The sequence below is a fragment of the Leucoraja erinacea genome, chromosome 4 (assembly GCF_028641065.1).
Source record: "Leucoraja erinacea ecotype New England chromosome 4, Leri_hhj_1, whole genome shotgun sequence".
NCBI lineage: Eukaryota > Metazoa > Chordata > Chondrichthyes > Rajiformes > Rajidae > Leucoraja > Leucoraja erinaceus.
In genome coordinates, this window is record NC_073380.1 from 59342531 (window position 1) to 59359432 (window position 16902).

Here is a 16902-nt window from a genome sequence, read left to right on the forward strand (position 1 = left end):
AGAGAGGCAACACGGAAACAGGCCCTTCGGCTCACCAAATCTGCACCGACCAGCAAACACGGCGAGTACTAACACTATCCTATTGACTAGGGACAATTTACACAGCACCTGTAGAAAGGATCAAACCTGGGTCTCTGGCGATGTAAGGCAGCTACTCTGCCACTGTGCTGGCCCTAATGACCTACCCAAAATGGCTTTGATAAGGTGCAGTCTGGGGAAGAATGGATGCTTGTTTTAGTTTGCTTGATATCTCTGAAGTCCTATCTATTCCTGCCTGCTTGCCTGTGTACATTTTGTGGCAGTCTCAATATTTGAGTATTTCATACACATACCATATTTTTTTCTCTGTTCCCTTATTCCCATTTTTCCAGTTCACCTGCAGCCACATGTCAACCACAAGACATAGGAGCAGAATTAGGCCATCGAGTTTATCCTGCCATTTGATCATGGCTGATCTATTATTCCCCCTCAACCCCATTCTCCTGCCTTCTCCCATAACCCAGACACCAGTACTAATCAAAAACCTCTCAACCTCCACTGTAAAAATACCCATTGACTTGGCCTCCATAGCCATCTGTGGCGATGAATTCCACAGATTCACCACTGAATAAATTCCTCCTTATTTCCATTCTAAAGGTATGTCCCTTTTATTCTGTGGCAGTGCCTTCTGGTTTTATACTCTCCTGTTACTGGAAACATCCTTTCCACATCCACTCTATCCAGATCTTTGGCAGATTTCAATGAGATTTTCCCCTCATCCATCTAAACTCCAGCAAGAAAAGCCCAGTGCCGTTAAATGCTCATCATTTGTTGACCCAATCCTTCCTCGGATCATTCTTGTAAACCTCCTCTGGACCCTCTCCAACGACAGCACATCCCTCCTCAGATTTGGGGCCCAAACTGCTCACACTACTGCCTCACCAGCACCTTATAAAGCCTCTGCATTACCACGTTGCATTCATATTATAGTCCCCTGGAAATGAATGGTAGCTTTGCATTTGACTTCCTTACCTCCAACTCAACCAGCAAATTAACCTTTTGGGAATCCTGCACCAGCACTCCCAAGTCCAACTGCACCTCCCATTTCTGATTCCTCTCCCTATTTAGAAAGTTGTCTACGTATTTATCGCTATTATATAAATGCTCAATGGCAAGTTAACCTGTGCATCACACTAATAAGCAAAAAAGTCTGAGCACTGGGATTATTGTAGTGGGTACGTTAAGCACTAACCTTTGTATGTTCATATACCAGTGGGTGACACTACATTATATGGCTGGCAAACATCGAGTGTAGTCCCTGAACTGGAAGCTCAGTCTACATTGTTTCTCTCACAAAGAAAGCCTAGAATAATGTCCCATGAATGTTAGGAAGCCCGTGGTAGTAGTGAGAGGGAAGGACTGATTGAATTTGGTATTTGTACGGAGATGGTATTAGGGAAATTAACAGGATTGAAGGCTGATAATCTACATCCATGTTTAGTTTAGTTTATTATTATCACGACGTGTACCGAGGTACAGTGAAAAGTTTTTTTTTGTGTGCTATCCAGTTAGTATTAAGTTTAGTTTATTGTCACGTGTGCCAAAGCACAGTGAAAAGCTGTTTTGTTGCATGCTATCCAGTCCGAGGAAAGATTATATATGATTACAATTGAGCCATCCACAGCGTACAGATACAGGATAAAGGGAATAAGATTTAGTGCAAAATAAAGTATACTTAAAGATAGTCCAAGAGCCTCTAATGAGGTAGATGGGAGGTCAAGACTTCTCTCTGGTTGGTGATAGGATGGTTCAGTTGTGTTTTCAAACTTCTATGCCTCTTGCCTGATGGGAGAGGGGAGAAGAGGGAATGACCTAGAATATTTAGTGAATTTGAGGGAGTGCAGCGTAGGTTCACCAGGTTAATTCCCTAGATGGCGGGACTGTCATATGTTGATAGATTGGAGCGGCTGGGCTTGCATACTCTGGAATTTATAAGGATGAGAGGGAATCTTCTTGAGACATATAAGACTATTAAGGGTTTGGACACGCTAGAGGCAGGAAACATGTTCCCGATGTTGGGGAAGTTCAGAGCCAGGGGCCATAGTTTAAGAATAAGTGGTAAGCCATTTAGAATGGAGATGAGGAAAAACTTTTTCACACAGAGTTGTGAGTGTATGGAATTCTCTGCCTCAGAGGGTGGTGGAGGCCGGTTCTCTGGATGCTTTCAAGAGAGAGTTAGATAGGGCTCTTAGGGATAGCGGAGTCAAGAGATATGGAGAGAAGGCAAGAACGGGGTACTAATTGTGGATGATCAGCCACGATCACATTGAATGGCGGTGTTGGCTCGAAGAGCCGAATGGCCTACTCCTGCACCTATTGTCTATTGTCTATTGACCCTAGAAACTGGATGAATTGCTGATCATTTTCCAAAGTCCTGGTGATCACGGAACAGAGGGAAGTGAATGCAACCCCCTTATTTATAAAAGGAGATGGAGGGAAAACAGGAATTGGATGCAGGCTGTGGCGGAACAAGGAACTGCAAGCCTTGCTTTACAAGAAAAGACACAAAGTCCTGGAGTATGTTAGTGAGTCAGGCACCATCTCTGGGGAACATGGGTAGGTGACATTTCGGCTAAACCTTCCAACTGGAAAGGGTTCTCTCCATGTTCTCCAGAGACAAGGGGTCACAGTTCCAGAACAAGGGGTCACAGTTTAAGGATAAGGGGGAAATCTTTTAGGACCGAGATGAGGAAAACATTTTTCACACAGAGAGTGGTGAATCTCTGGAATTCTCTGCCGCAGAAGGTAGTTGAGGCCAGTTCATTGGCTATATTTAAGAGGGAGTTAGATGTGGCCCTTGTGGCTAATGGGATCAGGGGGTATGGAGAGAAGGCAGGTACAGGATACTGAGTTGGATGATCAGCCATGATCATATTGAATGGCGGTGCAGGCTCGAAGGGCCGAATGGCCTACTCCTGCACCTATTTTCTATGTTTCTAGATGCCTGACCCGCTGAGTTATTCCAGCACATTGTGTTTACTTGTCATTAGATGCACGTTAGCCTGACATTGGTTGTAGGAAAAGTGCATCATAATAGATGTAACAGCAGAGCATTGAAGAAAATTGACAAGGTTGGTCAGAGCCAACATGGACATAAAAAGCAATCGTGCTTTAAACAAATCTAGTTACAGGGTCATACAGCACGGAAGCAGGCCCACTCTGCCCAGCTTGCCCACGCCGACCAAGGTGCCCCATCTACACTAGTTCCATCTGGCCTATATCCCTCTAAACCTTCCCGATCCATATACCTGTCCAAATGTCCTTTAAATGTTGTTATAGTTTCTGCCTCAGCCATCTCATCTGGCAGCTCATTCCATATACCTACCACTGAAATCTACTGAAACGTTTATGAAGATGTAACAAACAGAACAGAGGAGGGTGAACGAGCAGGTGTGATGTATTTGGATTTGAGAAGGCTTTTGATAAGGTCCTCACAAGAGATACAAAACGATACGATAGAACTTTATTTATCCCAGGAGGGAAATTGATCTGCTAACAGTCATAAAAAACACAGCCTTCTCTCAATGTACAGCCGGCTCCGTCCCTTCTTGTACAGGATCTCAGCGTTCCTGGACCAGTCCAGTTTACTGTCCAAGGTATTTGTACTCCCTGGTAAACTGTACATCCACATTGATGGAGACAGGGGTGTTCCTCTCCTCTAAAAGTCCACCACTAACTCCTTAGTCTTGTCGGTGTTGAGCTGCAGATGATTCAGCCCACACCACTCAACAAAGTCATTGACTACACCTCTGTATGCAGCAGAAGCATGCAGAATTCACCACATATCCATGTGCCTATTTAAAAGCCTCTTAAACGCCTCTATCGTATCAACCTCCACCACCACCCTAACAATGCATTCCAGACATCCACCTCTATGTAAACAAAAAAGAACTTGACCCGCACATCTCCTTTAAACTTTGCCCGTCTCACCTTAAAGTTATACCGGCTGGTCTTTGACATTTCCACCCTGGGAAATCGATTCCAACTGTCTTCTCCATCTGTACCTCTCGTCATTTTCATCGATTAGTATGGATGTCAGGGGTTATGGAGAGAAGGCAGGAGAATGGGGTTGAGAGGAAAAGATAGATCCGCCATAATTGAATGGCAGATTAGATTTGCTGGGCCGGATGGTCCAATTCTGCTCCTATAATATGAATTCATGAGGTCTTCCCTCAGCCTCCAGAGAAAATAATGCATGTTTTTCTAACTCCTCCTTGCAGCAAATGCCCTCAGACCTGAATTCCCCTGCACTCCTTCGCAAATGTGGAAGTACAGAACTCGTCTGTAACTGGTCCTTAGTGTTGAACTCCTTGCGTCCAATCCGGTGAAGTTGGGGATTAGGGTTATGGGTTCTCCGCAACCTCCGATGGTGAATCTGCTGGAAGAACCTGGGCCAGATTAGATCTCAGTGCCAGCAGATCCTTTGCACTGCTTCCCAATAATTGGGCCCCATTTCTGAGGAAGGATTTGCTTGCTTTGGAGAGGGTCCAGAGGATGTTTACTAGAATGATCCCAGGGATGATTGGGGAAGGGGGGGGGGGGTTAACATATGATGAGCGTTTGACAAATAGTGAAAGGCTTGGATGGAGTGGATGTGGGGAGTCTACTAGAGGGAGAGTCTAGGACCAGTGGCCATATCCGCAGAATAAAAGGAAGTACCTTTAGAAAGGAGATGAGGAGGAATTCCTTCAGTCAGAGGGTGGTGAATTTGTGGAATTTGTTGCCACAGACAGCTGTGGGTGCCGTCAATGGATATGTTTGAGGTGGAGACTGATAGATTCTTCATTCGTACGGGTGTCTGGGGTTAAGGGGAGAAGGTAGGAAATGGGATTGGGAAGGAAAGATAGATCAGCCACGATTGAATGGCGGAGTAGACTAGATGGGCCGAGTGGCCTAATTTTGCTCCTATCACATGAACATAAATATGAAGACGTGGAGTCACGGTCATGTAATGGACCCGCTACACATTATTGCAAGTGTGAAGTGTTATTGACGATGATGACCCACTAATGTTGCTGTTCTTCCTAACCATCTGGTTGTTTTTCTTACAGTAAGGAGGCCAATTAGCTTTTCTCACAGTTTTGACTGGTCAGGTAAAGGCAGTTCTCCCCGTACCTGACATGTTGTCACGTCTTGCTTCTGCTTTTGCAACCCACACTTCATCGTTGTGTTGGTCATTCTCGGCTACGTGGACTAGTCTCTGTGCCGTGTTGCCGTGTGACGTGCTTGGTGCAGGGGCTGCGGTGGTGTCGTATCAATATCCGTGATGTCGGGGGGGTTTCATCTGGTGATGCTCTTTGTGAACGGAGTCAAAAGCCACTGCGCGTGGACAAAAGTGGCATTTATGTTTATTTATGTCATAAGGTCTTGGAGCAGAATTAGGCCCTTCCGTCCATTCCGTCTGCTCCCCCATTCAGTCATGCCTGATCCATATTTCCCTCTCAACCCCATTACCCTGCCTTCTCCACATTATCCCAGACACCAATACAAATCAAGAATCTATCTATCAATCTCAGCCTTAAAAATACCCAATGACATGGCCTCTACAGCCTTTTATGGCAATGAATTCCACAAATGCACCACTCTCTGACTGAAGAAATCATCTTCTTTCAGATTTTCTCATCTTCTTTCTGAATGTATGTCCTCTTATTCTGAGCCTATGACCTCTGGTCCTAGACTCTCCCACTAGTAGAAACATCCTCTCCACATCCACTCTATCCAGGCCTTTCACCATTCTGCCTTTCACTTTTAATGAGGTAACCCCTCGCCCTTCTAAACTCCAGGGAGTACAGGCCCAGTGACGTCAAACTCTCATCATACGATAACCTAATCATTCCTGGGATCATTCTCGTAAACCTCCTCTGGGAGGTTCATTCATCTATCGTGACATGGGCCAGTCCAGTATTTATCATCCATCACAGACTGCGTTCGAGAAGGTGGTGATGAGCATCGGCCCTTAACATAGCAGCTCTTCAGGAGAAAATGCTCACTCAGCACGTCATCTGTGTTTCCATTACACAGTACGTGTATTTCCATGACACAAATTGGATATGACACAAACAATGAATTAGGGGATAGTATAGCGACACAGCACGGAAACAGGCCCCTCAACTCCCTGAGTCCGTGCCGACCAGTGATCACCCCGCACACTAGCACTGCCCTATACGCAATTTACAATTTTACCAAAGCCAATTAACCTACAAACCTGTATTTCTTTGGAGTGTGGGAGGAAACCAGAGATCTCAGTGAAAACCCAGGCAGGTCACGGGTAGAACGTACAAACTCCATGCAGACAGCTCTCGTAGTCAGGATCGAACTCTAACTCTGCGCCATCGTGCCACCGTAAGCTATAGGGAAAGTTTGAGCAGGTTATTTCTTGGTGTGCAGGAAACTGAGTGCTGATGTTATGGAGATGTATAAATCATTTGGGAAATAGATAGGGTGAATGCCTTTAGAGTAGTCTTTTTCTTAGGGTAGGGGAATTAAGAACTAGAGGGCATAGGTTTAAGGTTAAAGGGGAAAGATTTAATGAGAACACGAAGGGCAACCTTTTCACACAGAAGGTGGTGGGAATACAGAACGAGGCAGTTGAGGCAGGTACACTCACAACATTGAAAAGACATTTAGTCAGGTACGTGCATAAGAAAAGTCCAGAGGGGTACTGGCTGAAGATAGGCATAGGGACAGCTTAGACAGGGCGTCTTGATCGGCACGGACAAGTTCAAGGCCTATTTCTGTGTTGTATGAAAAATAACTCTGATCTCGCCCCAACACCCTTCCCCCATTGACACAATTACTTTCGTAACACGATTCTCTATAACATGAGGTTTCTTAGGGATGCAAGTATTACTTTACAATAGAACAACCTGTACTACCATCCCCATCCTCACCTGCATCTCCTGCCGCCCCATGATCCCTGCCCCACCCCACCCCTCTCCTCTACCCCACTCTTCTCCCTCTCCCTTTGTGAAATCCAGTTTCCTGGGGTGGGGGAGGGGGAGGAGGGCCGGGGGGGTGGTGGTAAAAGAGCTGGAATGTTGTAACTAAGTAATGAGTTGTATAATCAACAATGTGGGAAAAGCCATTGGAGTCTATTCTCTCACTCCAATCAGGTTTGACCCACTGATTAATGTGGGGCTAAGCTGCATTGATGCATTGGCTAAGCAATGGCTCTGGTGACAGTGTTGATGTTTTACTAACATGTAAAACAGAGGTGGTTTAACAACGTTTAGATCATTGAAGTCACGTGGAGTTTGGTGCTAGTCACTATTAGTATTGCCTCCTTGCCAGGTTTCTACATTGATCAGAACTTGACCATTCCCAAGACTTGGCCCATTACAAAGTTCAAGTCCATGACCCATTCCAAAGGTCGTCCACTTGACCCATTCCAAAGGTCAAGTCCACTTGACCCATTCCAAAGGTCAAGTCCACGACCTATTCCAAAGGTCTTTGGTTTACTTTAAAGATACAGCACAGAAACAGGTCCTTCGACCCATCAAGTCTGCGCCGACCAGCGATCATACCATACACTAATACTTAACTATACACTAAGGACAATTTATAACTTTACCACAGCCAATTATCCGACATACCTGTACGTCTTTGGAGTGTGAGATGAAACCAGAGCACCTGGAGAAAACCCACATGGTCACAGGGAGAACATACAAACATTCAAACTCTGTACAGGCAGCACCCAGTCAGGATCGAACCTGGGTCTCTGGTGCTGTAAGGCTACTCTACCTCTGCGCCAGCTGATTTCTAAGGTTGTCAAATTGACCCATTCCAAAGGTCAAGTCTCGAAACTGCTGTTCATCAATCATAGACCAAGAACAACTTAAGAAATGCTTTACGCACAAGATGACAAAATAATACTTTAGATGTATACACTACATCAGATGGCCAGGGGGGCACGGTGGCGCAGCGTTGAGTTGCTGCCTTATAACGCCTGAGACCCGGATTCGATTCTGACTACAGGTGCGGTCTGTACAGAGTTTGTACATTCACCCCTTGACCTGTGTGGGTTTTCTCCAGGATCGCCGGTTTCCTCCCACACCCCAAAGACATTAATTGGCTAATTAGCTTGGTATAATTGTAAATTATCCCTAGTGTGTGTGTGTGTGTAGGATAGGGTTAATGTGCGGGGTTTGCTGGTCGGCAGGGACTTGGTGGCCTGTTTCCGCATTGTATTTCTAAACTACACAAAAATAAATAGAAAAGGTGCACTTTAAACCTGGCTGATTGTTGTTGGGTTTGCCGTTGGGTTGGTGTTGGGTTTGCCGTTGGGTTGGTGTTGGGTTTGCCGATTGGTGTTGGGTTTGGGTTTGCTGATTGGTGATGGGTTTGCAGTTTCATCTTTCCCAGTAATTCACTCAAAACCAAACTGTTGTGAAACCAGCCAGGTGGCAACTCTAACCTCGATGTCTTGGGTCTGGCCACCGTAAGCTGCACAGGAAGTCTCCGGCTAACCGGTGACAGAGCCGCTTCTCTCAACCCCTCCTTCTGTCCTTGCAGACGTGTCGACCCCGGAGAGGAGCAGAAAGGACCTGTCCCCCCTTGTGGCCAACGGCGTGGTGATGTATCAGACTACTGAACACGATCATTGCGCTGTGCACGTTCAGAGGAAAAAGTTGCTGAAGGCACCAACACTGGCTGAGATCGACAGCTCTGACTCCGAGGTAAAAGCAAGGTTGTTGCTCAACCCGCTCCTTGCCTTTGCAGTTTATTTCCAGATTAGTTTATTTGGTTTATTATTGTTGTCACGTGGGTCGAGGTGCAGAGAAAGGCGTTTTTTGTTGCGTGCTATCCAGTCAGGAAAGACTCTATACATGCTTACAATCGAGCCGTGCACAGAAACAGGATGAAGGGAATAACGTTTAGTGGAAGGTAAAGTCCGATTAAAAATAGTTTGAAGGTCTCCAATGAGGTAGATGGGAGGTCAAGACCATTCTCTAGTTGGTGAGAGGACGGTTCAGTTGCCTGGTTGCTGCTGGGAAGAAACTGTCCCTGAATCTGGAAGTGTGCTTTTTCAAATTTCTGTACCACTTGCCTGATACCTTGCGGTCTTGGGTGGAGCTGTTCCTAAAACATGCTGTGATGCATCCCGATAAAATGCTTTCTATGGTGCATCTGGAGAAGTTGGTGAGATTTGTTGGGGACATGTCGAACTTCCAATGCCCTAAAAGGAAGTGAAAGCGTTGCCTTACTTTCTTGGCCACTAGTTGTTTGTAAGGGTCACTAAGGATTAGTAAGGGTGTCCGGAGTTATGGGGCAAAGGCAGGAGAATGGGGTTGAGAGGGAAAGAAGGATCAGCCATTGGTGGAGTAGACTTGAAGAGCCTCGAATTTAAGAACTGAAAGTATCTGTGGATTTAGTGTAGTTTAAAGATAAAGAATCCATTGAATTCACGCCAACCATCGATCACCCGTTCACACTAGTTCTATGTTATCCCACTTTCTCATCCACTCTCCATTCACTATTCCTTGCACTTTGTAATATTCTGATACCCTATCTCCCATCCCAATACAGGGAAATCCTGCACCATTTATATGGATTGGAAGCAGGTTACTGAGTAGAATTCTATCCAATTGGAGATATTCCTAATTTTCAGCAGCTTATGATTTCAGCAGCGTGTAATTTAGAGATACAGGGTGGGAACAGGCCCTTCCACCCACCTAGTCCATGCTAACCAGCGATTAGCCTGTACATCAACACTATCCTACACTGCAGGGACAATTTACAATTTGCAGACGTCAATTAACCTACAAACCCGAATGTCTTTGGAGTGTGGGAGGAAACCGGAGCACCCAGGGAAAACCCACGCGGTCACAGGGAGAATGTGCAAACTCCACCCAAGGTCAGGCTACAGACAGCACCCGTAGTCAGGATCGAACCCAGGTCTCTGGCACTGTAAAGCCCCTGGCCCACTTACGTGTCCTTGGCACGCTAATTACGCAACCTCGTCGTCGCGTTGAGGCGCACGGGTATCGTGCGGGATGGTGGCATGGTGAAGCGCGGAGGGGTATGGAGTTGTGCGCGGTATCATGCGGCGCTCCGGGTTTTTGTAGGGAAACAAAATCTTTGCACGACCCCGGCGTAACGTGATGCGTACGCACATAGGCGTATTGCGGTCCCACGATACCCATGCGTCTCAACGCAACGACGAGGTCGCGCAATTAGCGTGTCAAGGACACGTAAGTGGGACAGGGGCTTAAGGCAGAAACTCTACCACCACGCCACTGTTCTGTTGTTGACTAAATGTTTGCATTCAAGGGTGGGCTGTTTATCGTGGTTGGACCATGCAACAGCTTGTGAGCCACATGCTCCCTGCATACATTGAACAGTGGTGCTCAGTGTAGGCACACCTTGGGGCGTCTCATGTCTGCTTTCGGTGAAAGGCTGCATGCATTTTTAGTTCACTTGTGCTTTGATCATCTGACAACGATTCCCGGAGGGCGCAGTATTTTAGTGACACTGATTCACAGCAGTGTTTTAGTAGGTTTTTTACTCTCCTGCCACCCTCTTCCCCCCCGAGATACCGTGTAATACTGTGTACGTGCACGTGCGAGTGTGTGCACAGACGTGCTATTCAGTTAGATCATACTATGCATGAGAGCAATTGAGCGTTACGCAGGTACAGCAGGTAATGCAAAGAGAAACACACCAGAAGGCAGGATATAGTTACAGCATTATGGCATTACAATTATAGAGAATATGTCCAATTCAGTGGTTCATTGGTACTATATTGTCACATGTAGTTAGGTATAATAAAATTCCTTTTTTTGTATACAGTTCAGTAAAAATCTTACAATACAGTAGGGCCTAGGAGCCCATCGAGCTACTCCACCATTCAATGATGTCTGATCCATTTTTCCCTCTCAACCCCATTCTCCTGCCTTCTCCCTGTAACCTTTGACACCCTTACTAATCAAGAACCTGTCAATCTCTGCTTTAAAAATCCCCAATGTCTTGTTTGCCACATTGAATTCCACAGGTTCAACACCCTCTGACTAAAAAAGTTCCCCCTTTCTCCATTTTACAGGTACGTCCTTTTATTCAGAGACTGTGTCTCTGGTTCTAGGTTCTCCCATTACTGGAAACCCCCTTTCCACGTCCACTCTATCTCGGCCTTTCATTATATGAAATGTTTCAATGAGATCCCTCCGTCATCCTTCTCAACTCCAGCGAGTATAGACCCAGAATTCCTCATCCAGTAACTCACTTATCCCTGGGATCGAGCACCATTGTACAAAAGTGTAAGAATAGGAGATTACACTGAGGCAGTACACAAGAGTCTCCGTGCTTCCGTCGCCATCTTGCACCCTCCAGGTTCAAATTTGTTCAGTATTTTAGAGCCTTAACTTGGCCATAAAGGCCCGTTGTCCGGGCAACGCCATTGGGATGTTGTCGGTGTCTTCCACGACCACTCCCTTACACTGCAGGCTGCGCCCGATCCACTGGAGTGCTGGGCTGCAGCAGGGCCTCCAGCGACCCACTCCACCGATGCCTCGTTCCGGACACGTCGTCCCTCGCCTCACATGGCCAGCACTCGGCCTCCGTGCCCCGGGGCGCCTCCCGCAGCTGACCTCAGAACACCCAGAGGCGAGCCCCAGCGTGTGTGCTTTCCTCCGGCTACTGCCGTAGCCATTTTGAGGGTCATGCTCCCGCCATTTTGGAGGTCATACTCACGCCATTTTGTAGGTCACGCTATCGCCATCTTGAGGTCATAGTCTGCCATTTTGAAGGTCATATAACCAGACAGGTGCCAGCGCAACAACCTGGCTCTCAACACCAGCAAAACTAAGAAACTGATTGTGGACTTTGGAAGAGGTAGGATAGGGACCCACAATCCCGTTTATATCAACGGGACGATGGTGGAAAGGGTCAAGAACTTCAAATTCCTCAGCGTGCATATTTCCAAAGATCTTTCCTGGTCCCAGTGCATTGATGCAATTATAAAGAAAGCACATCAGCGCCTCCACTTCCTGAGAAGATTACGGAGAGTCGGTATGCCAAGGAGAACTCTCTCAAACTTCTACAGGTGCACAGTAGAGAACATGCTGACCGTTGCATCGTGGCTTGGTTCAGCAACTTGAACGTCCAGGAACGGAAAAGAATGCAGAAAGTTGTGACCACTGTCCAGTCCATCATTGGCTCTGAGTTCCCTACCAGCAAGGGGATCTATTGCAGTCGCTGCCTCAAAAAGGCTGCCAACATCATCAAAGACCCACACCATCCTGGCCACACACTCATCTCTCCATTGCCATCAGGAAGAAGGTACAGGAGCTTAAAATCTGGAACATCCAGGTTCAGGAACAGCTTCTTCCCCACAGCCATCAGGCTATTAAACACAACATCAAACAAGCTCTGAACAATAACAGCCTATTGCACTTTATCTGTTTATTTATTGTGTATATAGACACACTGCACTTTTATCTTCTGTTCGGTATTATGTGTACGTATTCTGTTGTGCTGCAGCAAGCAAGAATTTTATTGGCCTATCTGGGACATATGACAATAAAACTCTCTTGACGACTTGACCTTTGACAGAACTCCAGCCTCCCAGATAATAAATTTGGGCATTTGACCTGTGCGTGGTAATGTGCTGGAGACACCAGGAGCATTTCAGGTTTACCTCAGACTGCACAGTTGGGCACCAGAATAGGCACACAATCAAACAGGTACACAAATACACAGAAAAGCTGGAGAAACTCAGCGGGTGCAGCAGCATCTATGGAGCGAAGGAAATAGGCAACGTTTCGGGCCGAAACCCTTCTTCAGACTGATCAGGGGTGGGGGTGGGTGGGACAAGAAAGGGAAAAGGAGGAGTAGCCGGAAGGCTGGAGGGTGGGAGGAGACAGCAGGGGAGCTGAGGAAGGGGGGGAGACAGCAAGGACTAACAGAAATAGGATATGTTTAGAGAGAGATGGACCAAACACGATCAGGTGCGTCTAGTTCTAGATGGGGCCTCTTGGTCAACATAGGCAAGTTGGGCAAAAGGGCCTGTTTCCCTGCCACATGACTCTGTCCCTAAATACTCAGTACTGTGAAGTTCTACGTATTTACACGAGCTACAATCTGTTTAGCAGGAGGATCGAATTAAGATGGTGAGAAGCAGTTCCAGCGGATCAACGTTCAAGGTGGAAGAGAGCTCGCCTGAGACGCCGAATGGCAAGAAAAGTAAGTACGGTGGGAGAAGACTCCTGACCCCAAACGTTATGTGTTGGAGCCTGCATCTGAACTCTGAACTCTGACCCAAAATGCCACCTGTCCATTTCTTCCCCAGATGCCGGCTGAGTTCCTCCAGCTCTTTGTGTTTTGTTGATTTCATTACATTTTCTTCCTCCACCTTTCATGCTAATAATTACATTTATGTCTCGGGGTTATTAGTCTTAACCCCTGGATTTTTAGTCGAGCAACATAACCACTGCCTATAACCAAAATACTGCAGATGCTGGAAGTCTGAAAGTAAAAGAAAGGTTCTGATCTGTAACGTCACCTATCCACGTTCTCCAGAGATGCTACCTGACCCACAGAGTAACTTTTTGTTTTAACATGGTGCAGGCCCTCTAGTCTCATAGGAATTACATCTGCTGAACAGACCAAGAGCTCAGTAACCTTCTGATTGAGGAGCATGAGGCCATCGTGCCGATTTCGAGCTGGTGATGGTGCAGAGAGGATTTGCTGAGATTGTTGCCAGTAGGAGGAGGGATGGGCAGCGGGGTGTTGTGGGGTGGGGAGCGGTGAGGGGGGTTGGCGGTGAGTGAGGGGAGGGGTGTTGTGGGGTGGGGAGCGGTGAGGGGGGGAGTGGTGAGGGGAGGTGGGGGGGTGATGAGGGAAGGGGTGGTGTGGGGTGGGGAGCGGTGAGGGGGGGGGGGGGGGCGGTGTTGGCGGTGAGTGAGGGGGGGATGAGGGGAGGGGTGGTGTGGGGTGGGGGTCGGTGAGGGGTGGTGAGGGGGGTTGGCGGGTGAGTGGGGGTGAGGGGGAGGGGGGGAGTGGTGAGGGTGGCTGAGCTATAGGGAGAGATTGAGCTTGCTATTACTTTATTCCTTGGTGTGCTGAAGGATGAGGGGTGATCTTATAGAGGTGTACAATATCAAGAGAGGAATAGGTAAATGAACAAAGCCTTTTTCCTAGAATAGGGGAATTAAGAACCAGAGGAAATAGGTTTAAGGTGGGGGGGAAACGGGGGGGGGGGGGGGGGAGATTTATTAGGAACCTGAAGGGCAACTTGTACTAAAAGGGTGGTAGATACATGGAACAAGCTGCCAGATGAGGTAGCTGAGGCAGGTACTATCATAACGCTTAATAAAACTTTTGCAAAGGTGCCTGGATAGAACAGATTTGGAAGGATACAGTAAGGGCCACACGCGGGCAGGTAGGACTAGTGTAAATGGGCCATGTTGGCGGTGTGGGCAAGTTGGGCCGAAGGATGGCTCTATGACTCTATTTGAATGAGACTTGAGTTACCATTGTGCTGATTAAGATTCCCACCCTCCGGCCCTGGCTAGGGATTCACAAGTTTGGTTTGGTTCAGATTGGTTTGGATTGGTTTATTGTCCTGTGTGCCGAGGTACAGTGAAAAGCGTTTTTGTTGCGTACCAACTAGGCAGCGGAAATACTCTACATGATCACAATCGTGTCTGGAAGTTGGGAAACCAGGCAGTGGACGGCATTTTCACTCTGCTTTTCCTCCTCAGCTCCACCAATGTTCCTGCCCATCTCCTCCACTCCGCAGCCCGAGCGACGGAAAGCGCCGCAGAGGCGGCACTCCATCGAGAAGGAGACGCCGACCAACGTGCGCCAGTTCCTTCCTCCCACCAGGCAGAGCTCCAAGTCTCTGGTAAGTCAGCAGCGATCGTGATGGAAGTCCCACAGACCCACTGTACTCGGGGAGTTCTACGTAAACTTGAGCAGGTTTCAAAGCAGAAGATCCGGGAATCTTCCACGGGACACGGGCGCGTCACGGTGGTGCAGCGGTAGAGTTGCTGCTTCACAGCGCCAGGGACCCGAGTTCGATCATGACCAAAGGTGCTGTCCGTACGGAGTGTGTACGTTCTCCCTGTGTCCGCGGGTGTTTTCTCCAGGTGCGTCGGTCTCCTTCCACACTCTAAGATGTACCAGTTTGCAGGTTAATTGGTTTTGAAATGAAATGAAATGAAATGATTCAATTTATTGTCATTGTCAGTGTACAGTACAGAGACAACGAAATGCATTTTTAGCATCTCCCTTGAAAGGGAGACACAGGGCGTCGCGGTGTGCCCGCGCCTGCCGCCGTATGGTTTTGGTTTAGTTGTAAAATTGTCCCTAGTGTGTAGGTTAGTGTACGGGATGATCACTGGTCGGCGCGGACTCTTGATTCCCCTACTCAGTGGGCTGAAGGGCCTGTTCCCACGCTGAATCCCGAAAGTCTTGAATCTCTAAAGTCTGAAGACTCATTTCCGTCAAGTTGCTTTGGTATCAAATGGTTCAGACCTCTAGTGTCCAGGGTACTTCGGACAATAATTAAACATTGCAACTGACTGCATAGGACCAAGACATTGTATCCTTCTGCAGTGCAGGCCAATGGGGATTTGGAATTATGGCATCATGGGGATTTTTGCCTTATTGCATCTGTCTTACTGCTGGATCCACTGAAAATCATTTAGTCCAACTCTCTTGCCCTTTGTCATTTCCATTTTGTGCTTTTCCTGGTGAAAACCTCTGCAAATCTCTTGTTAAGTCCCTTCGACAAAGTTTGCAATGTAACTCAAGGGTCAAACCTGTCCTGTTAATATAGATTATCTGGATTAAGGACCTTGAATTATGACACGGCGATTTTAAATCCATCCACCCAGTGTAAGGGAGATACATAGAACATAGATCAGTGCAGCACAGGAACGGGTCCTTTGTGTTGAACATGACGCCAAGTTAAACTGATCTCATCTGCCTTGACATGATCCATATCCCTCTATTCCCTGCACTTCCATGTGCCTATCCAAAAGCCTCTTAAATACCACTGTCATAGTTGCCCCCACAGGTGGCACAGTGGCGCAGCATAGAGATGCTGCCTTACTGACCAACATCTACATTAATCTCAACTACCTGTGTTTGCCCCTTATCATTCTAAACCTATCCTATCCATGTACCTGTCCAAATGTCTCTTAAATGTTTTGATAGCACCTGCCTCAACTACCACCCTTTTTGTTTTAAAAAAAAAAGTCACCCCTCGGGTTCCTAGTAAATCTTACCCCCCTCACCTTAAACCTCTGTCCTCTGGTTCTCGATTCACCTACTCTGGGCCAAAGACTGTGCAGTTACCTGATCAATTCCTCTCATGATCTTGTATACCTCTATAAGATCACTCCTCATCCTCCTGCGCTCCACGGAATAAAGCCCTAGGCTGCACAGCCTCTCCCTGTAGCTCAGCTCCCCCGAGTCCTGGCAACATCCTTGTAAATCTTCCTTGTACCGTTTCCAGCTTAACAACATTGTTTCTATACCATGGTGCTCAGAACTGAACACAATACTCTAAATGTGACCTCATCAATTTGTCTTGTACAACTGTGACATGACCTCCCAACGTCTATACTCAGTAGATTGATACAAAATGCTGGGGTAACTTAACGGGTCAGGCAGCATCTCTGGAGAAAAGGAATAGGTGATGTTTCGGGCCGAGACCCTTCTTTAGACTCAGTCTGGTTCTGAAGAAGTCTAAAGATGGGTCTCTAACCGAAACATCACCTATTCCTTTTCTCCTTCAGAGATGCTGCTTGTCCCACTGTGTTACACCAGCATTTTTTGCCTATCTTCGGTGTAAACTAGCAACTGCAGTTCCTTCCTACACATTCTACGGTCAGTATGTGCACCGGTTGCTAAAGGGCTGTT

The 16902-nt window shown here is 47.1% G+C and overlaps 1 protein-coding gene across 4 annotated transcripts in view; it reads left to right on the forward strand.

The window, feature by feature from the left end:
- Positions 1-16902, forward strand: part of LOC129696459 (protein spire homolog 1-like) — a 163775-nt gene that overhangs the window by 122148 nt on the left and 24725 nt on the right. For 2 of the 4 annotated variants that reach the window (XM_055634366.1, XM_055634368.1), the window contains exons 9-12: positions 5091-5132; positions 8551-8714; positions 13122-13215; positions 14736-14878. In XM_055634366.1, the coding sequence (XP_055490341.1) occupies positions 5091-5132; positions 8551-8714; positions 13122-13215; positions 14736-14878 (443 nt within the window). The remainder of the gene's footprint in view (positions 1-5090; positions 5133-8550; positions 8715-13121; positions 13216-14735; positions 14879-16902) is intronic. The other 2 variants (XM_055634367.1, XM_055634369.1) reach the window with 1 other exon arrangement.